The 20553-nt window shown below is 43.1% G+C and overlaps 1 protein-coding gene across 1 annotated transcript in view; it reads right to left on the reverse strand.

Annotated features, from left to right (window-relative positions):
• Nucleotides 1-10026: 10026 nt before the first annotated feature.
• dmbx1 (diencephalon/mesencephalon homeobox 1) overlaps nt 10027-20553 on the reverse strand; it is a 49961-nt gene continuing 39434 nt past the window's right edge. Inside the window, exons 3-5 of the mRNA XM_033028789.1 lie at nt 17112-17290; nt 14672-15026; nt 10027-10660 (exon numbers count right to left, since the gene is read on the reverse strand). Of these exons, the coding sequence (XP_032884680.1) occupies nt 10254-10660; nt 14672-15026; nt 17112-17290 (941 nt within the window). The 3' untranslated portion in view covers nt 10027-10253. The remainder of the gene's footprint in view (nt 10661-14671; nt 15027-17111; nt 17291-20553) is intronic.

Below are 20553 nucleotides of genomic sequence, written 5' to 3' on the forward strand. Positions count from 1 at the left end.
GACTCTGCTCTCACTCCCCATCCCCCCACTTGTAACAAGGGCAGAGTCCCCCTTGTCCTCACCTTCCACCCCACCAGCCATCACATACAACAAATAATCCTTCGACATTTTCGCCACCTCCAATGGGATCCCACCACTGGCCACATCTTCCCATCTCCTTCCCTGTCTGCTTTCCGCAGAGACCACTCCCTCCGTAACTCCCTAGTAAATCATCCCTTCCCACCCAAACCATCCCCTTTCCTGGCACTTTCCCTTGCAACCGCAGGAAATGCTACACTTGTCGCTTTACCTCCCCCCTTGACTCCATTCAAGGACCCAAGCAGTCTTTCCAGGTGCACCTCCTCCAACTTCATCTATTGCATCCGCTGCTCTAGGTGTCAACTGCTCTACATCGGTGAGACCAAGCGCAGGCTTGGCGATCGCTTCGCCCAACACCTCCGCACAGTTCGCATTAAACAACTTGATCTCCCGATGGCTCAGCACTTTAACTCCCCTTCCCATTCTGAATCCGACCTTTCTGCCCTGGGCTTCCTCCATGGCCAGAGTGAGTCCCACCACAAATTGGAGGAGCAGCACCTTATATTTCGCTTGGGTAGTTTACACCCCAGCAGTATGAACATTGACCTCCAATTTCAGGTAGTCCTTGCTTTCTCCCTCCTTCCCCTCCCCTTCCCAGCTCTCTCACAGTCCACTGTCTCCATCTCTTCCTTTCTTCTTCCCGCTCCCCCCCCCACCCCCCCCCCCCCCATCCCCACATCAGTCTGAAGAAGGGTCTCGACCCGAAACTTTCTTCAAAATATTCCTTCGCTCCATAGATGCTGCCTCACCCGCTGAGTTTCTCCAGCATTCTTGCTACCTCATATTTCGCTTGGGTAACTTACAACCCAGCAGTCGGAATGTTGATTTATTTCATTTCAAGTAACCCCTGCATTCCCTCTCTTCCCCCTCCCCCACACTAGTCATCCTACTAGTTCAACAATTCACATCTCCGTATCACTTCATGATCACCTCTTCCCCAGCCAACATTGGACCATCATGGGCTCCACCATCTGTGGTCCACAATGGTCATCTGTGCCATTACAGAATTTCGCTTTTTTGTGTTAAGACTATTTTTTACTTTTATTTATTTTAATTTAAATTACCCAGCTCCCTCCCATGAGAGATTCAAACTCATGCCTCTGGATCAATAGCTCCTGGCTGTCGACCCAGTACTTAATCACAGTTCTACCCTGTAGAAATAATAGCCTGAAACTATTTAACATTTAAAGTCTTTGAAACAGAACAGAATAGATATTCCAAACTCCATTGCTTTCACGCATCAAGCCCCCATGTCAGTGGGCATTATCATTGCAATCTTATACAGTTAGACAGTAACTATCATGCTTACCACCTCTTTGGGGAGGTCATCAATGCAGGAGCATCTATAGAATTATTTGGAAGGATCTATTGGAGAGCACATGATGAGAAAGTGATAGGTTTGTTATCAGTCGTGAAGCATCTTTATTATATGAACCATACACACTATGGGCAAGATATTTAATTCAGAGATAATTATCTGAATTTCTTCGGTTAATACTCCAATCATGGATGTTCCTCATGTTCAGAAAGTACTGAACCTATGGTTGACTGCATTGCAGTCCAGAAAGGGGAGAATCTTATTCCCAAATAGCAAACTGGCATTTCATGAGCAGTAGACACAAATTGCTGAAGTAAGTCAGCGGGTGAGGCAGCATCTCTGGAGAATAGGAATGGGCGATATTTCGGGTTGAGACCATTCTTCAGACTTTCATGAGCATTGTTTCTCTTGAGATCACAAGAAGGAAGGCATATTTCAGTTTCTTAGCAAGCTGAAAATTATGGATGTGCTGCCCTTTGCTAAAAGTATAGTGGAAGCACAATCAACAAGAGGAACTTAGAATCATAAAATCATAGAATGATATCAGACGGAAAGAGGTAGTGGGGCACATTGAGTCGATGTCAGTCCTTTTCAAAAGCAATTTGGACCCTTTCTCCCACTCTTGTTCCAAAACCCAGTATTTTTTTTAAACCCTTATACAATTCCCTTTAGAAAACGATCATTAAATTTGTACCTGCCACCCTAACAGGGAGCGCACTCTAAATCCTAACTACTAACTCTTTTCCTTATGTTGCTCTTTTCAGTTGATAGGTATTCTAAATTTGCACCCTAATTATCAAAGCTTCTGCCATTTGAAACATGGTTTCTTTATTTACTCTGAACAGTCTAAATGCTTCTTGATTTTGAATACCTTTAGCGTGCCTTTCTTTGGGCTTTGCTTGAAGAATTCGATTCACATCATTGCAATCACTCATTTTTGGAACTATAGGTGGATTGGAGGGCTTGAGTTAAGTGAGATTGTTCCATTTTCCCTAGAGCGAAGGAGGCTGAGAAGTGACATGACAGAGGAGTATAACATTATGGATGATGTAGATAGGGTTTCCATAATAAAGGTGCTGAAAACAAGGGGATAGATTTAAGGAAAGCGGGAGGTGGTTTAAAGGGAATGTATAGGGGATATATTTTGCAGAACGAGCAGTTGACATCTGAAATAAGCTGCTAGAGGCGATGTTGGAGGTAGGAACAGTAAGAACATTTACGAGATATGTGGACGAGTGTTTGAATGAGCAAGGCATAGCAGAATATGAAATTAATGCAAGAGTGCGATTGGTATAGATGGGCATGACAAAATACTGGAGTAACCTGTCTGAAGAAGGGTCTCACCCTGAAACATCACCCATTCGTTCTATCCAGAGATGCTGCCTATCCCGCTGAGTTACTCCAGCATTTTGTGTCTATCTTCAGTTAAAACTGGCATCTGCGGCTCCATCCTACATAGATAGGTATGTTGGCAGTAATATTGTAGGTTAAAGGGCCTGGTGTATGACTCATACCTAAAGGAGGAAATATGCAAGGGTGCCTTGGAAAATCACAAAAAAATACTTTGCCCAATTCTTGCTGTGACATGTATTATCAGATCGGCATAGGGCAACACTGTATTAATGCAATTGAAAATTACAAGACACGAAAGTAGGCTATTCAATGATGGGCGATTCCACAAACATCCATCGATTTATGGCAGGGAAAGATAGTTCTACAGGGTCAGTTCATCATAGAGCCATTATCTCTTTTATTTTGAGATAGAAATTTCCTTCATCTTAAGTACGTGTCAGTAAAGATTTTTTGTGATCCTACTTTCCTGTAGATTGTCACCTGACAAGACAACAATAACCAACGTTCTTTCTCTGTTTCTGGTGAACAATTCAAATATGTTGGATTTACGGACAGCAAGTCTGTAGATGTATCAATTAACAGACACAGCAGAATGATCTATTTTAATTAACTCTTTCATTCACACGCATAAGTAATATTTTCTGCACCCAAATCTAAGATTAGGAACATGCTCAGAAATGAGATTGCAGCTCAGAATTGCAACTCTTGTGCTTCCCAAATGCAGAAACATGCACTCTGATTTCACTACGAGCTGACATTCGGTATGCGAGGTCGGCTTCTGATCAGCAATGCTGATAGGAACAAATGAAGACTGGGAGACATCATAAGGTACAGACACTTTGCTTTATATACATCCAGAATTATGTGGCTATTCAGATAAATACAGATCCCCCATTAAAAATCATCAAAATAAACATTTATAGTGCCTACGGTAAAACATGTCCACAAAATTTCTCAACATCTGAGGGTTTTTTTTACATTCTGTATAGTGTTTTTTATACAACAAGCAAATGCACAAATGGTCTTGTAGACCTTACTATGGTGGCTGAGGCTTTCACAAACATCACCTCTGGAAACATGAGCCTATGAATAAACATTTGCCAATGAACTGCTGGAGTTCAGCCCTTAGACTGCGTTATTTATACATTACATACACAAAAACAAAATTTTCTGCTTTTAAAAAATATTTTTAAGTGACCTTCACAAAGTGCAGGTTATCTAATTAGCTGCAAAAGCTCTTTATAATGAAACATTTTACAAGGCCACGTAGCACAATACAAGTAATGGAATTCACTCACTTTTATTTTTTATTTAAATAACTGCTTTGCACTTTCCCTTTTTGTAAGAGGCAAGCTTCTCAGTGGCAATACATACTACAGTCCATTTACTAAATTATCACAGGCAACTTAGTTATTTACAAAAATCAAACAATTCACAATTAGTATTTTGGAAAGTACCCAGAGTCATTGGCGTTTTTGAATTTCAGTGTGTTAAAGTCAATTGAGACTTTGTAAATTATTATCAATGTTATTATTGATTCTTAATATTTTGATGCATTGGCAAGAAAACATTTGGGGAAGTTTCTTCTTTCTCACCCTTAATATTGAACCACCTAGATGGTTTAATTCAAATGTCCCTTTACAGCTCCTGATTAAAGGAGATGGCTCGATTGCATACTAGAATCAATTATTATTTTGCTTAGAAAACAATATTGATGTTAGTCGCAATACATTGGTTGTGAAGTGCTTTGGACCATTTAGGAAATATGAAAGGTGCTGTAATATGTAAGTCTTTTTTAAAAGATACAAGTTATAACCAAATGTCCCTTCTATTGTCTGCACAGCAAAAGAAGCTCAATTTCTTTTTTTGGATAAATTTAAAACCAATTCTGGAAATAATTAGAAGATGTCCTAACCGACTATTATGTAATCTTTTAGTTGGACATTTTGATATATTTTGTTTTGCTGGTCCAGGTGATGGCATGTTCAGAAACTGGATTAGGACTGCAGTCATGTAATTCCAGAGAGATGTTGTCAAAGTCTACTTGATATTTAGCAGAGTATGAAATAGTCAAATACAATGCATGCAAAACTGCTCCATCTCTGCATGAACAGGCTTTAAATTCTTTTTTAACATAGAAGCAGAAATGCTTAATTTAATTGAAAATGGTGACATTTTAAACTTAGTGGTACCTTGGACCTATTTTTTTCTTTAAACACTGAAATGATAATTGCCTTTATCCTTTCCTCAAACAATAGATTTACAAAACCACATATTGTTTTGAAGAATTCAGTTCTAACGGGTAATTGTAATTGCTTAGCCACCACTCACTGAATATTGAGCCCACTCACTGAATATAGTGCCCCTTATAAATCAGTGATACATTTTCATATCTCCATGATACCAGGGATTTGAAGTGAGAATCAACTTCTTCTGTAGTGTTAATTTGTTTGGATTATGTTCTTTGGCTGATATTATTATCCATCCCTGTTCTTACACATAGAGATCAGATTATATTCAAAAATTCCATTATTTAATTGCAACTGTATGAACTGTTGATCTGCCTTCCACTGTGTGTAAATTGGAAATTTGTTGGCATAGTAACCTTATCCTCCTGACTTGAATAAATCTCCTGCCCTTATCTTCCAAAGATTGAAAGATATGATAATGGCATTGGCATGTTCTTGTTTTTTATTGCATACTCTTGGGGAATATGCAAATATGCTTTCCTTCATTAAAAATCATCACTTATCATGCAAAGTGAACAAATCTACCTTGCTACCTAAATTAATTAGTTGAAGATATAAACTGTACACTGCTAAATGTACAATCCTGAAAAACATTTGAAGTGGATTGATAATGAATTTCGACTCAAAAGCAAAAAAAGGGGACTTCTTTCAGAAGATTACTGTTATTGTAGGGTAGATTATTTTTTGTGTAATAAAACGATCTACTGTTAAGGACTCTGAGTTCTTTATATTATATATTTTCAAACGTTCTACGGAACTGTGGCAATTATCGGGGAGCAAAAAAATACAAGAAAACCTCTCACTATCTGGGTAAGGCAACACTGACTTAACACACTGCTCATCAACACAACAGACATTATTTACATTTCAGAGACAACATGGCTATCCTCGTTGATGTTCTATCCTGGGTCAAGCTCACACCTCACCAACCTTCTGTAAAATGTAAATAAAAATGATTTAATCTGTACAGCAATTATGTTACGAAGAACTTTTCACTAGTTGATTCACATTTCTATCTCTGTCACAATTGGTTATCAGAGCACCATTTCTCCTGTGCCGCTGGGTTACTCCTGCATTTTGTGTCTACATTCAATTTAAACCAGCATCTGCAGTTCTTTCCTACACCATTTCTCCAAAGAGATTGAAGAAACCTTGGAGAATGAGGAGGCAGAGGATACAGCTGAGGACTCTTTATTGTCTGCCACTGACAGTTTTGTGTAGAATGGAGCACAATGAAAGATTAGGATCAGCACTGACCTCCACAGCACAAAATCCTGAACATCCAGCTAAATGATCTTGCACTGACAATACCATGAGTATAGGTTATTTATTCTTGCTTATGTTCTATCTAGGTTATTAACAAAAAAGATGGCTTGGTAATTTGAAAGCAGTGAACTGGTTTCATGGTGAACTCATCTCAGCATTTGGAACATCAGTGCTGGGAAGCTCAAGATTTGTGGAGTAAAGTTAATGATGTAAATGTTGTGATTGAATTCCTTGGGGTAGATGATTTTATATGTAGCATAAAATATCAATTTCAGTATGGTAAATGGAACTGAATATCCAGTTTTTAGCATAACATTTTGGCTCGTTAGAATCACCTGGTTCAATCAAATCTCCACCCCTTTATTTACTTTATTCTGAATTAAATGTTATTATTGGGCAGTTTGGGGACAGGTACAACAAGGATTAAATATGGATGAAATATTACTCTTTTCTGCCCTCCCTGTTATGTTTCATCCACACTAGAACACTAATATTGTTAATTCTTACAAGGTTCTGGGACTAATAAGAACTTTCAAACCAACAGATTATTTTGCGCTGGGTTTCAATTCAGGTGCTGGAGTAGAAAAGGTAATGTTTGATTTCATTAATTTCACCCAGTCTTTGCAGAGGTAACATGGGGAACTTGATGATGTTAGTGGTTTAGGTTTAGGTTTATTACTGTCACGTGTGCTGTACAAAGGCACAGTGAAAAAACGTTGTTTTGCATGCTATCCAAACAGACCCGAAATACTATACATAAATACAATCAAGACACACTCAAGCACAATGGATAGAGGAAATGGGAGGATAGTGTTGAATCTAGTTCTCAGCATTGTAGCATCAGTACCATAGACAAAGTTCAATGTCCACAATGGGATAGAGGTGAATCAGACAGTAACCTAGCTTATGGAATGATCATTAAGAGGCAAGATAACAGAGGGGAATAAGCTGTTCTTGAGGTTGGTGGTGCGCACTTTCAAGTTTTTATACCTCCTGCCAGACGGGAGCAGGGAGAAAAAAGAATGATTGGGGTGGCCTAAGTCTTTGATTATATTGGCTGCTTTTCTGAGGCAACTTGAAGTGCAGATGGAGTCAATAGTGGGAAATCTGGTCTGGCTGATGGACTGGACTACATCTCCAACTCTATGTAATTTCATGCGGTCCTGGGCAAAGCTGTTCCCGAACCAAGCTGTGATGCAACCCAACTGTATGCTTTCTATGATGCATCTCTATGGTTGGTACCATTTCTCCCTTGGTTTTCACCAATGTAATGCTGTATACAGATTCTACGTTTTGCCTGAAGATGCTTTTGCTGGTTTGTTTAGTAAATGCTTTACCAGATAATGATTTTAAACCACCATTGGGAATTCGATAACAGATAATTGGGAACAGACAATTAAATAAAATTGCCGTTTACTTGATGTAACAATTCCACTGTTAGAGCAAACAGGTTTCATTCAAAGGTGCTAAGTATTTACCTGTCCATTATCAACTGCTGTAAATTTTACACACATTCATGTGTATAATATTTCCTGATTCGGTTTCTCCAATGCCCCCATTCTAACCTCTCACCATCTACTCTCCATAAACAATGAACACGCCCAACACATTCTAACTTGCACCATCCCATTCAACCATAACCCCTGTGTTCCTTGGGCTACACTGATACCTATTGCAATAGTTTCTCAGATTTTAAGCTTTCATCCTTGAGCTCATATCTAGCCAGGTTAAGGATCGTGAATTGTCACTCAGTTTAAGCTACCATCTCAACCTGAAGCTTTTGCCATAAACTCCCATCCTAACCCAAATCTATATTGGAAAACTTGTGTCAATAGACAGGGAAGAGAGGGTGGTGTTCTCTGTCTCCGGTGAAGTCACAGAGAATTTATTGACAACCCCCAATAGATCCCTGCGCATAACTCCAAAAAAACATTGCAGTTCGGGGAGAGTCCTTGGTGCCAGCGACAACCAGTTGCAATGCAGATTCACACTGCATTCATTTTTATATTGGAATGAAAAAACTGAATCATAATAGATCCAATTGGTTGGGCCATGCTTCCAACCTGGCGTTTACATTTGTGTAATAGTGCGTTGCAATATCCATTGACACAGCAAGGCTCCGCTATTAAAGAAGGGGAGTGCTCTTTTGAAAAGTGGATTGTGATGTTAATTCAATGAAGCTGCAATTTCCAAATATGTATTTTAAGCAAGTGATTCTAATCGTCTATTTTCGTGTTATAATTATGTATATGCACTGGTTATGTGCGCCAAGCGTTCCCCATTTATCCGGCGATAATTGTGGACACAAGACACTGCAGATGCTGGAATCTTAAGCAAAACACGAAGTTCTCTTGGAAGTCAATGGGTCAGGCAGTATCTGAGGAAGGTATAGACTGATGACTCCAGTTTGAAGAAGGTTCCTGACCCGAAACGTCGCCTGTCGATTCCCTCCTCGGATGTTGCCTGAACCAGTGAGTACCTCCAGCACTTTCTAATTTGCAGTCAATAATTATGTTGGGTTCCTGTTGGTGTCGTTAATATTAACCTTGATCCAGGAGTAGCGGAATAAAGTCACAATTTACGGTATCTTGGATTATGTGGTAAACAGTCTGATACTGAACACAATGGCGCAGCTGGTAGAGCGGGCTTGGATCCTGATCTCCAGTGTGGAATGTGCCCTGTCTCCCCCTGTGACCGCGTGGATTTCCTCCAGGTGTTCCAGTTTCCTCCCACATACCAAAGACGTGCGGGTTTGCGGGTTAATTTACTTCTGTGAATTGCCCCTAGCGTGTAGACAGTGAATGCGAAAGTGGGTAGCATAGAACACGTGCGAACGGGTGATCAGTGGTCGGGTTAGACTCGGTGGGCCTCTGGACCAGTTTCAACGCTGTATCTCTCAGCAAAATAAAATAAGCGTGACTTGTCGGAATGCAGAAGTTTCTTATTTGCAACGGCTTGTAATTCACACCGACCGAGAACGAATTTGTGAATTGACAACGTCCTTCATTTCTAGCTTACAAATTACACCAATTGATCTTCTATCTCGGATTGACGTTTCTGGTACTCTACAGTTCGATTATAGATCGTAAATTATTCCTAGGTAACACCTTATACATCTTTCTTAATGCCAATGATATTTGCAATGACCATAACTATGATCTTCACTATAAAACTAAGACAATTCACCAGATTTCAGATGTAATTTTGTTTTATCAATAAATTGGAGAATACGTGTTCTGATGAACTCTAACCCACCCTCCCTTCGAGCGGCGCTACCCTCTGCTGTTTGCTGGTTGCTTCTGTAACTGAGACGAAATTCGGGCGGCTAGACTGGCAGCATTTGGAACCGAGTTCCAGGTGCTGTCTTCTAAACTCAGCTACATTTTAAAAAATGACTTTGGGACAGAATTTTAAGAGTCGCGTTGTTAGTGTCCTTTAAAAATCAAAGGAAGAATTGTGAACGATTGAAATTAACTCCCGTTTGCTCCCTCTGCCCACGTTTGGTTTATTTCTAGTGTAAAGAGCTGTCGATTATTTGATCAGGAGATATTTCCCAACTCAAATGTCTAAGCGCTAAGTTAATTTAGTCGGGCTGTTATGAAATTAATTATCTTCTTAAAAGATACTTATTAAAACTTGTTATTTATTTGTTTTAAAGAAAGCGCTGCACGCAATCTTTAAATGCAAGATACCGACTTGTTTAAAGTACTACCTGTAACTCATTGGTACTGGGTTATCTATAACTTGAAGCTGGACCAATGATTTTTTTTTGCAGTAGAGCCTGTTGGTTTTAGTTTACCCCGTACAATATATGTGATGATTCCGTCTGATCATAGGAAACTGATATGCAATGAAGTTTCACGTTTGGACTCGCTTTTAAAGCATCTTGCCAAAGGTGGCAACATCTAGCTCGTCTTAGATTCGATCATGTCTTGCGTTGTGGTAAGTCTTCATTTCGAAGCGTGTATTTCCCCCCGTCCTACTGGTTTTCAGTTCGGTAAGCTGTCAAGCCCCAGAGAGGCAGCGTGCTGCTTAGCCCGTAGCCGGAGGTTTTCAATGCTAGTGGTTTTGCTGTTGAGATTGGGCAGGGCGCTCGATGCCTGCAGAATGGGACTGGACCACACTTGCTGGGCGTGCGACAGCGACTGGTAGTAGGATTGGCAGTGAAGAGAGCTGATGGGAGCCACGTTCATGTTCATGCCGAGGTATGGCATAGCCGGTGGGCTGCCCATGTCAAAGGAGGAGTAGTGGACGAGGTTGTTGGTCGCTGCCATGTGCTGACGGAACTGCTCTTGGAGTCGGAACAGGCTCAGCGGAGATGAGGAGTAAGAGTGGGTCTGTCCCACGTTACTCCCACTGCTGGACGCTGGTGTCCCTGTCGTGTTGATTGGTGAATCTAATGGAAACAATGAACAAAGTACAGCTTTAAGCGTGTAGAAAGGAACTGCAGACGCTGGTATAAAGACGCAGATAGATACGAAGTGCTGGAGTAACTCAGCGGGTCAGGCGGCATCTCTGAAGAAAGAGGTCTAAAGAAGGGTCCCGACCCGAAACGTCAGCCCTCAGATTTTTTTCAGAGATGCTGCCTGACCCGCTTAGTTACTCCAGCACTTTATGTCTGTCTACAGTACAGTACCCTCCCTTCTGTGCGCAAACAGTCGGTTTAATGGTGTGTTGCAGCGAAAACTACGCGTAGGTAGTTGTGCCCAAACTTCAGCTGTGGCCCCACAGTAATATTCTAATTCTAACTGTAATACCTTAACGTGTAATACTTTAACACGACATTGTGGATCATCGGTAGAATCTTCACGTTTATTATATTGTTTACAGTGTAAAGTGTTTCATATTCTGTTGTGCTGCTGCAAATAATAATTTAATTGGTCTGTACACCCACCACCCTATGTGTGAAAACGTTATCTCTCAGGTTCCTATTAAATCTCTTCTCCCACCTTAAATTTAAGTTCTCTGTTTTTTTAATTCCACTGCGTTGCGCAAGTGACCCCGTGATTCCACCTGATCTACGTCAAAGGGTGGTGTTAGTGGTTATTGATCTGGGAATGAGAATTGAGTTGGTGCTGGCTGAAGTCTCCGGAAAGATTTATCGGTATGTACAAGCAAAATGTTGGTTGTCGGGGAAGATTACCACTCGAACCTAAATCAAAGATTGTCCACGTCAGACGGCTTTAAGTTGTTCCACTTTCAGGGGTGTGGTGATGCGGAATTAATTCGGCCACCGCACTGTGCAAAATGCACCTGGAAGCCGCAAAATCACATCAGTTTGTAGTCAAACAAAGAAGTCATCAGCTCTGACAACTCTTGGATTCATTCGTCTGCATTTGAAAGCTGACGAGCTGTCAGAAAACTAATCATTGGAAATAAGATCTTTATCTGATCAAATCCAGCGTGACACCGACGCCAGAAGGTTGAGCGGAAAATCCCATCGAAACGTTTTCACCCTTCCACTTCATTAGCGGGGATTTTGAACAATTAAAGTGCCGAGGTCTTCAAAACCTTTGGGGCCGCCAGAGACCAGCAGAGGATGCTGGCTGACCGCATACAAGAGGGGAAGTATTGATTGAAGGAAGGCAGCACAGTCATCAAAGAAAGATGTTCTCCCTCTGGATACTAGAACATAGAGCATAGACAATAGGTGCAGGAGTAGGCCATTCGGCCATTCGAGCCAGCAGCGCCATTCAATATGATCATGGCTGTACGTCCAAAATCAGTACCCCGTTCCTGTGTTTTCCCCATATCCCTTGATTGTTAGCCCGAAGAGCTAAATCTAAATGTCTCTTTGCAACATCCAGTGAATTGAATTGTAAAATTAATTTGAATGTAAAATGTAAAACATGTAACACGTGTAGGAGATGGACACAAAATGCAGGAGTAACTCAGCGGGACTGGCAGCATCTCTGGATAAAAAGGGATGGGTCACCTTTCAGATCGAGAATCTGAAGAAGGGTCCCGACCCGAAACGTCACCCATTCCTCCTCTCCAGAGATGCTGCCTGTCCCGCTGAGTTACTCCTGCATTTTGTGCCTATATTCTAGTTCACGGAAATCTGGCCGTGTTCAATCACCAATCACGACATGTTTTTCACAAGACTAACAAGCGACTATCCCATGGAACTTAAAGTTCATGTTTACACTTTGTAATGTAACTCTTCAACAAAAATGTTTTTTTCTCCTTTCTCTTGGTGCTTTTCCATCTGACTCGTAGATACTAGGCATTGGATCCGAGGAAATGTTTCCCTTTTCATTCTTTCCTCGCTCTCAATCTCAAAACCGGTCCCATTCTGACCTATTTCCCTAAGTGTTGGACAATGGGCATGCTATCATCGGCATGGGCAAGTTTGGCAGAAGGGCATGCTTTTCTATGACTCTAAGTTATATTTGACTGAACAGGAAACAATAACACCTGCGGAGCCATAACCCTGTGAATAGTTCGTTTGTTCGAACGATTATTGGATGAGACGGATTCGGCTTGTACTCGCTAGAATTTAGAAGATTGATGGGGGATCTTATAGAAGCTTACAAAATTCTTAAGGGGTTGGACAGGCTAGATGCCGGAAGATTGCTCCCGATGTTGGGGAAGTCCAGAACAAGGTGTCACAGTTTAAGGATAAGGGGGAAATCTTTTAGGACCGAGATGAGAAAAACATTTTTTCACACAGAGAGTGGCGAATCGCTGGAATTATCTGCCACAGAAGGTAGTTGAGGCCAGTTCATTGGCTATTTTTAAGAGGGAGTTAGATGTCGCCCTTGCGGCTAAAGGGATCAGGGGGCATGGAGAGAAGGCAGGTACAGGATACTGAATTGGATGATCAGCCATGATCATATTGAATGGCGGTGCAGGCTCGAAGGGCCGAATGGCCTACTCCTGCACCTATTTTCTATGTTTCCTGGAATGGCTTCAGATCTCTCTGACCGTGGTTCGACTTTGATCGGAGACGTGACCTTGGCTTCTGGAATCAGTTTAAAAAAAAATAGTGAGCGAAGTAAGGCCATTTCGGAAGAATGTGCAGCATTGTGTAGACAGTCTAGATAAATTCCTGTGCTCGCCAATATCGTGTCTTGCACTTCAAACGACAAACACTTTTGTAATCATGATGTAGTCAGCTTGGAGAACCTTACGCGTGGGAGTGCTGTCGCACATTTGAACAGATTAGTTCCAACCAGGAGAACGAGTATTTCATTCATAGAGAGTCCATCCCTAAGCAGCTCGGAGTAATAATCGAAGCCAGGACTGACATAGGCAGCACAGAGGTGTAGCCGGTAGAACTGCTGCCTCGCAGTGCCAGAGATCAGGGGTTGGGTCCTGATCTCGGATACTGTCTGTGTGGAGTTTGCATGTTCTCCCCGTGACGCTCGAGGGGTGCTCCGGTTTCATCCCACATCCCAAAGGTTTGTAGGTTAATTGGCCTCTGTGTATTGCCCCGCGTTTGGCGGGAGAGGATGAGAAAGTAGTAACATAAAACTGGCGTAAACTACTAGCTGTTGCAAATAAGAAACCTGGCGTAAACTACTAACCGTTGCAAATAAGAAACCTCTGCATTCCGACAAGTCGCGTTTAATTTAGTTTGGAGATGCGGCAGGTTTCCCTGCCGCATCTCCAAACTAAATTAAACACGACTTGTCGGAATGCAGAGGTTTCTTATTTGCAACGGCTAGTAGTTTACACTGACCAAGAAGTTTAGGTTAGTTTGGTTTAAAGATACAGCTTGAAAACTGGCCCTTCGGTCCACGAAGTGCGCTCCCGTTCACCAGTTCTAAGTTATCCCAGTTTCGCATCCTACACACGGAGGGCCAATTTACAGAAGCCAATTAACCAACAACCCTGCAAGTGTGTGGAATGTAGAACCTGAGCACCCGGAGAAGGGGATTTGTGAATTGACCACGTCCTTCATTTCTAGCTTATAAAGTACACGGGTCAAAAGGCCCGTTTCCATGTTGTACCTTCAATCAATCATTCAAAGACAATACTTGCATTTTGAGTGGCAGGTACCCCACCCCAAAGCAAGCAGATTCTATCGCAACGTTTAGCAGGCACTATCGCAACATTTAGCAGGTTCTATCACCACGTTTAATAAACATTACGGGCCAAACGCAGACAGGTGGGACTAGTGTAGATGGGACATGTTGGCCGTCATGGGCAAGTAGGTCAAAGCAAAGATACTAGTATCTTTGGGTCAAAGGGCCTGTTTCCACGATGTATGGCTCTATGATAATTCGCCTAATCCAGATACTTCGGTTCAATTGCTATACTCTCAACTCTGGGTGGAAACCACAAACTGAGAAGTTGTGACATGGAAATGGATTGGAGCGGCAAGGACACGGAGACACCTTAAAGATGCTCCCTTCCCCGCTCGCCCGTTCTCAACGACAACGAGGAGGACGTCTCTATTTACCTGCTTTGGGACTTCCCCGTTTACAGGCCGTCGCTTTGCTGTCGGGACTGCAGCCCTTGTCCTGCTTGAGTTCCTCTGTCGGAGATTTGAACTCTCGCTCTCTCTCTATCTGCTCCTCTGCCGATGATTCACTGTCTGACTGCTCGGCCGAGGTGACATTTAGCTCGATGTTAATCGGCTCGCCGCCAGCGCTGCGTGCCTCGCTGACTTCTGAGCAGCCCTGTGTCTCCGTGGCTGGTTTCTCGGATTTCGCTCCATCCTGACTCATTTCGGCCTCTTTCTGTTTCTGCAGCTGCTCCTTCTGCAGACTGCGTTGCTTCTTTCGAAATTTAGCGCGCCTATTTTTAAACCACACCTACAAAAACATGAGCACAGAAATGGCCAGAGTTTATTAACTGCTCAGCTTTGCGTAACGATTCGGCGCTCCCCATTAAACATATCGGTGGAAATGGCATTGGAAACCGGAGCGATAAGGTCATAAGGTTGCAAGTGATAGGAGCAGAATTAGGTCATTTGGCACATCAAGTCTACTCGCCATTCAATCATGGCGGGTCTATCTTAAGGATAAGAGGGAAGTCTTTTAGGACCAAGATGAGAAAATCATTTTTTACACAGAGAGTGGTGAATCTGTGGAATTCTCTGCCACAGAAGGTAGTTGAGGCCAGTTCATTGGCTATATTTAAGAGGGAGTTAGATGTGGCCCTTGTGGCTAAAGGGATCAGGGGGTATGGAGAGAAGGCAGGTACAGGATACTGAGTTGGATGATCAGCCATGATCATATTGAATGGCGGTACAGGCTCGAAGGGCCGAATGGCCTACTCCTGCACCTATTTTCTATGTTTCTATCTCTCCCTCCTAACCCCATCCTCCTGTCTACTCTCATAACTCTTGATACCCTACTAATCAAGAATCTATTTATCTCTGCCTTATAAATATCCATTGACTAGTCCTCCACAGCGTTCCGTGGCAAATAATTCCACGGATTCACCACGGGATAGCGACGGGACACAGGGAAATGCAGATGCTGGAATCTTTAGCAAAACACGGAGGGCTAGAGGAACTCGGGCAGCATCTGGGGAGGGAATGGTTGACCCGCTAAGTTCTTCTGTGATAGCGCCGGAATGTAATGGGGCTTTTGAGGGAAATGGGTGCTCACCAGGAAGCAAGCTCGATGGGCCGAACGGCCTAATTCTGCTCCTATGTCTTATGGTCCAGGAGCACATAAGAGCACAGAGGCGCAGCGGTGGAGTTGCTGCCTTACAGCGCCAGAGACTCGGGTTTGATCCAGACTATGGGTGCTGTGTGTACGGAGTTTATAGGCTCTCCCTGTGACCGCGTGAATTTTCTCCGGGTGCTCCGGTTTCCTCCCACATTCCAAAGACGTCCAAGTTTGTCGGTAAATTCGTAAATAGTCCCCAGTGTGTAGGATAGTGCGGGTGTAAGGAGTGATCGCTGGTCGGCACGGACTCCGTGGGCCGAAGCATCTGTTTCCATGCAATATCTCTAAAGTCTAACGCCTGAAGTCGAATGATTCCCGCGCTACACCACGGCAGAAATATTGTCAAAGTAACACGACACAAAAACATCGTTTAAACCAAAAAGGGCCAGCCAATTAATAACTGAGACGAGGAGAAATATCTTCACTCAATGGAAGTTGAATCTATGCAATTCTCCACCCTCGAGGTTTAGTTATCGATTGTATTCAGAACCGAACTGGATAGATGGAGATACAAGAGATTACAGATGCCGGAAGGAATCTCATACCGGAGGAACTCAGCGGGCCAGGAGGGAAATGGACAGACCACGTTTGGTGCAGGAAGGAACTGCAGATGCTGGTTTACACCGAAGGCAGACACAAAAAGCTGGAGTAACTCAGCGGGTCAGTTATGAAGAAGGGTCTCGCCCCGTAACATCGCCTATTATTTTTCTCCAGAGATGCTGCATGACCCGCTCGACCACGTTTCGTGACGGGACGCTTCAGACTGATGAGATGACTGGATTGTGAAGGAATAAGGGGATGCGAGGAGAATGCGGGACAATGCATCTTGAGCTAGGCCCGCCAGGCACAAACTCGTTGAATGCCTTGGCTATCTTGGGAGACCTCCTGATCCTATTGTTTACGTGCTTGTGCTTAAAGATGGTGAAAATGGGCAGATTGTACCCCTGTCCCACTTAGGAAACCTGAACGGAAACCTCTGGAGACTTTGCGCCCCACCCAAGGTTTCCGTGCGGTTCCCGGAGGTTTTTGTCAGTCTCCCAACCTGCTTCCACTACCTGCAACCTCCGGCAACCACCTGCAACCTCCGGGAACTGCACGGAAACCTTGGGTGGGGCGCAAAGTCTCCAGAGGTTTCGGTTCAGGTTTCCTAAGTGGGACCAGGTTTCATAACCAGGCGTCCAAAGCAGACGGAGCACTACAGCAGAAACGGGGCCGCTTTACCTGCACTCTAGCTTCAGGCAGGTTGGTGCACATGGCCAGTCGCTCCCTCATCACCACATCGGGGTAGTGGGTTTTCTGGAATGTCTTTTCCAGCGCCTCCAGTTGCTGGGCTGTGAAGGCGGTCCGGCTGCGGCGCTGCTTACGGTGCTGGGAGCCGTACCTTGCCTCGAGGATAATATCTTGAAATGCACAGCCGTTGGAGAAGAAAAACACAAACAGTTTAATTATTGGGAGAGGCGCGGTTTTAATAATCGTTGGCGTTGTTTACACCCCTTTACTAAGTTGCTTTGACTTCATGTTGAGTGAAGCCCATGGCCCTCTGCTCTTTCCCCGATGGACGGGTGTAGGGCTGTTTTTATATCCAACTCGTAACCTTGGCAGCAGGACCCACTCACATTCCAGCCACTCACTGGAGCACCAAAGGCTGAAGGGGACACGATAGAAGTACATAACATTATGGGAGGCATAGATAGGGTAGACAATCAGAAGGTAGACACAAAATGCTGGCGTGACTCAGCGGGACAGGCAGCTTCTCTGGAGAGAAGGAATGGGTGACGTTTCGGGTCGAGACCCTTCTTCAGATTTATGTTAGGGGAGTGGGCGGGACAGAGATAGAATGTAATCGGAGACAGTAAGACTGGTGGGGGAACTTGGAAGGCGGAGGGGATGGAGAGAGAGGGAAAGCAACGGCTATTTGAAGTTGGAGAAGTCAGTGTTCATACCGCTGGGGTGTAAGCCACCCAAGCAAAAGGAACAGCACCTCTTATTTCGCTTGGGTAGCTTATACCCCAGTGGTATGAACATTGCCTTCTCTAACTTCAAATCCCCCTCTCTCCATCCCCTCCCCCTTCCTAGTTCTCCGACCAGTCTCAGACTACATTTTATCTCTATCCTGCCCACTCTCCTGACATTAGTCTGAAGAAGGGTCTCGACCTGAAACATCACCCATTCCTTCTCTCTAGAGATGCTGCCTGTCCCGCTGAATTACTCCAGCATTTTGTGTCTACTTTCGATTTAAACCAGCATCTGCAGTTCTTTCCTAGACAATCAGAACCTTTTGCCCAGGGTGGAACTGTCAAAGACTAGAGGGCACATCTCTAAGTTGAGAAGGACACAGTTTAAAAGAGATGTGTAGGGCAAGATTTGTTTTAAACACAGGGTGAGTGCCTGGAATATATTATCAGGTGGTGCCAGGTCCTCCTTAACCTCTTGTTTATTCATTTTGCTTTTAAAGTTGTCCCTATTGAGGAGAAGATGGACTATACATAGTTAACTATCGACTATTTGCCATACTATGCATCAAACCACAGAGAGACAAGTCTCTTAATATAATCTAGAAACAAACAACTGCAGATGCTGGTTTAGAAGAAAAAAGGTCCTGACCCAAAACATCATCTATCTATGTTCTCCAGAGATGTTGACTCATCTGCCTCTACCTCTACCCCTAGCAGTGCGTTCCAGGCGCCCACCACCCTCTGTGTTAAAAAAAAAACTTGCTCTGCCAATCTATTTTAAAATTGCCCCTCTCACCATAAAGCTATGCCCTTTAGTCCTTGACATTTCCACCCTTTCTATGCCTCTCATTAGTTTTGATAGGATTTCTCGTACTTTGGTACTATCCTTAGCTATGTTATTGTGGTCAGAGCAACTTTAATAATGAGATCTCTGCCTCTTAGTCCAGAGTTTTCTTCGGACACACCTTGTCTGCCTCCTCCTAATATTGACAACTTTGTGATAACATCTGTAAATGATGTTACCTTCCATTAGTTTGTTGATGACACCATTTTGTGCTCACTGTTTTATTTTGCACCTGTGCTATCCAGTGTTGTGACAGCCAGTATAAATGCTATTTATGTCAGTCTGAATCAGTTAATCCACAGTCCATGAATCATTTAATCCACAATTCAGGATATGTAATATGTATTCTCTGTCAATTGGCAACCTATTTCCACCTCGATGACATTGGCACGCCTGCCTCAACCCATCTGCCAATGAAGCTCTCCCAGATAAATTTGTCTTCCCCAGACTCAAAGTTAGAGAAAGGGAAATCTGGTGCATTCTTACAATGGACAGCTGATCTTCTCAGACCCATTTGCAAACACCTCTGAAAATTAAAATCTACCATATCGTTTCACAGCTTCCCCACAATCAATTCAAACAGCAATGTCCAAAAAAAGTGTCACATAATTATGGATGGGGAAAACCTATCAGCATAACTTAATTCAACCATAATCTACCAAGTTTAGTTATTTTTGATCTCCTTTGCTGAATAACAAAGTTATATGATGAGGCCGCCATTTCCATTATGAATCTACATAATTGTTAGAATGGACAATACCAACTAATGCACCAACCTCCCCTCATACCGTCTTGGTGCCATTGTGACCCATGGTGCATTCCACTCAGCAGGAATAGCCAAATTAAATCTACCCAAACATTCCAGACCAAGTTGGAGAGGTAAAAAAAAACTTCATCTCTAACCCTCAAAGTGAATCTAAACAAAGAGAAGTTTAAGGCGAGGGGGGAAAGATTTAATAGGAACCAGAGGAGTAGCTTTTTTACACAAAGGGTGGTGGGTGTATGGAATGAGCTGCCAGAGGAGGTAGTTGAGGCAGGTACTATCGCACCCTTTAAGAAGAATTTAAATTGGTACATGGATAGGGTAGGTTTAGAGTGATATGGGCCTAACGCAGGCAGGTGGGACTAGTGTAGATTGTGGAATGTTGGTCAGTGTTGTCAAACATATAGAATCATAGAATGATACAGCATGGAAACAGACCCTATGCCCAATGTTCTCACTGATATGGAGTGACCATTGATATTAATTCTGCACTAATAGCACTTCATTCTTCCCCGCATTCCCATCAAATTCCTGCTAATTTTACCTCTCAACGTCCCACCGAGGGCAACGTGCAGAGGTGAAGCAACCACCAAATGCACTTTGGGATATCAGAGGAGAACCATGATGTCACAGGGAGAGCGTGCAAACTCCACACAGACAAATACAAGAGATCAGGATTGAATACAGGTCACAGGAAATGTAAAGCAACAGCTTTACAAGCCAAGTTAAATGTGCTGCATGTTCTATGCTTCTGCTTCTGGTCCTGATGCCAGCGCTGACATTATCAAAGCATACATCACAAGACTCAAGAATCATACATCACAAGACTTTCCCTCTGAACGTTCCTTCCATAAGCTAGTGCACTGTCCAATTCACCTCTACCCCATTGTTGACATTGGACTTGACCTTGGACAATACAATACAATATGTTGTTCAGTTTTTCACACAGAGAGTGGTGAATCTCTGGAACTCCCTGCCACAGAGGGTAGTTGAGGCCAGTTCATTGGCTATATTTAAGAGGGAGTTAGATGTGGCCCTTGTGGCTAAGGGGATCAGAGGGTATGGAGAGAAGGCAGGTACGGGATACTGAGTTGGTTGATC

This window comes from Amblyraja radiata, chromosome 10 (assembly GCF_010909765.2).
Source record: "Amblyraja radiata isolate CabotCenter1 chromosome 10, sAmbRad1.1.pri, whole genome shotgun sequence".
Lineage (NCBI taxonomy): Eukaryota > Metazoa > Chordata > Chondrichthyes > Rajiformes > Rajidae > Amblyraja > Amblyraja radiata.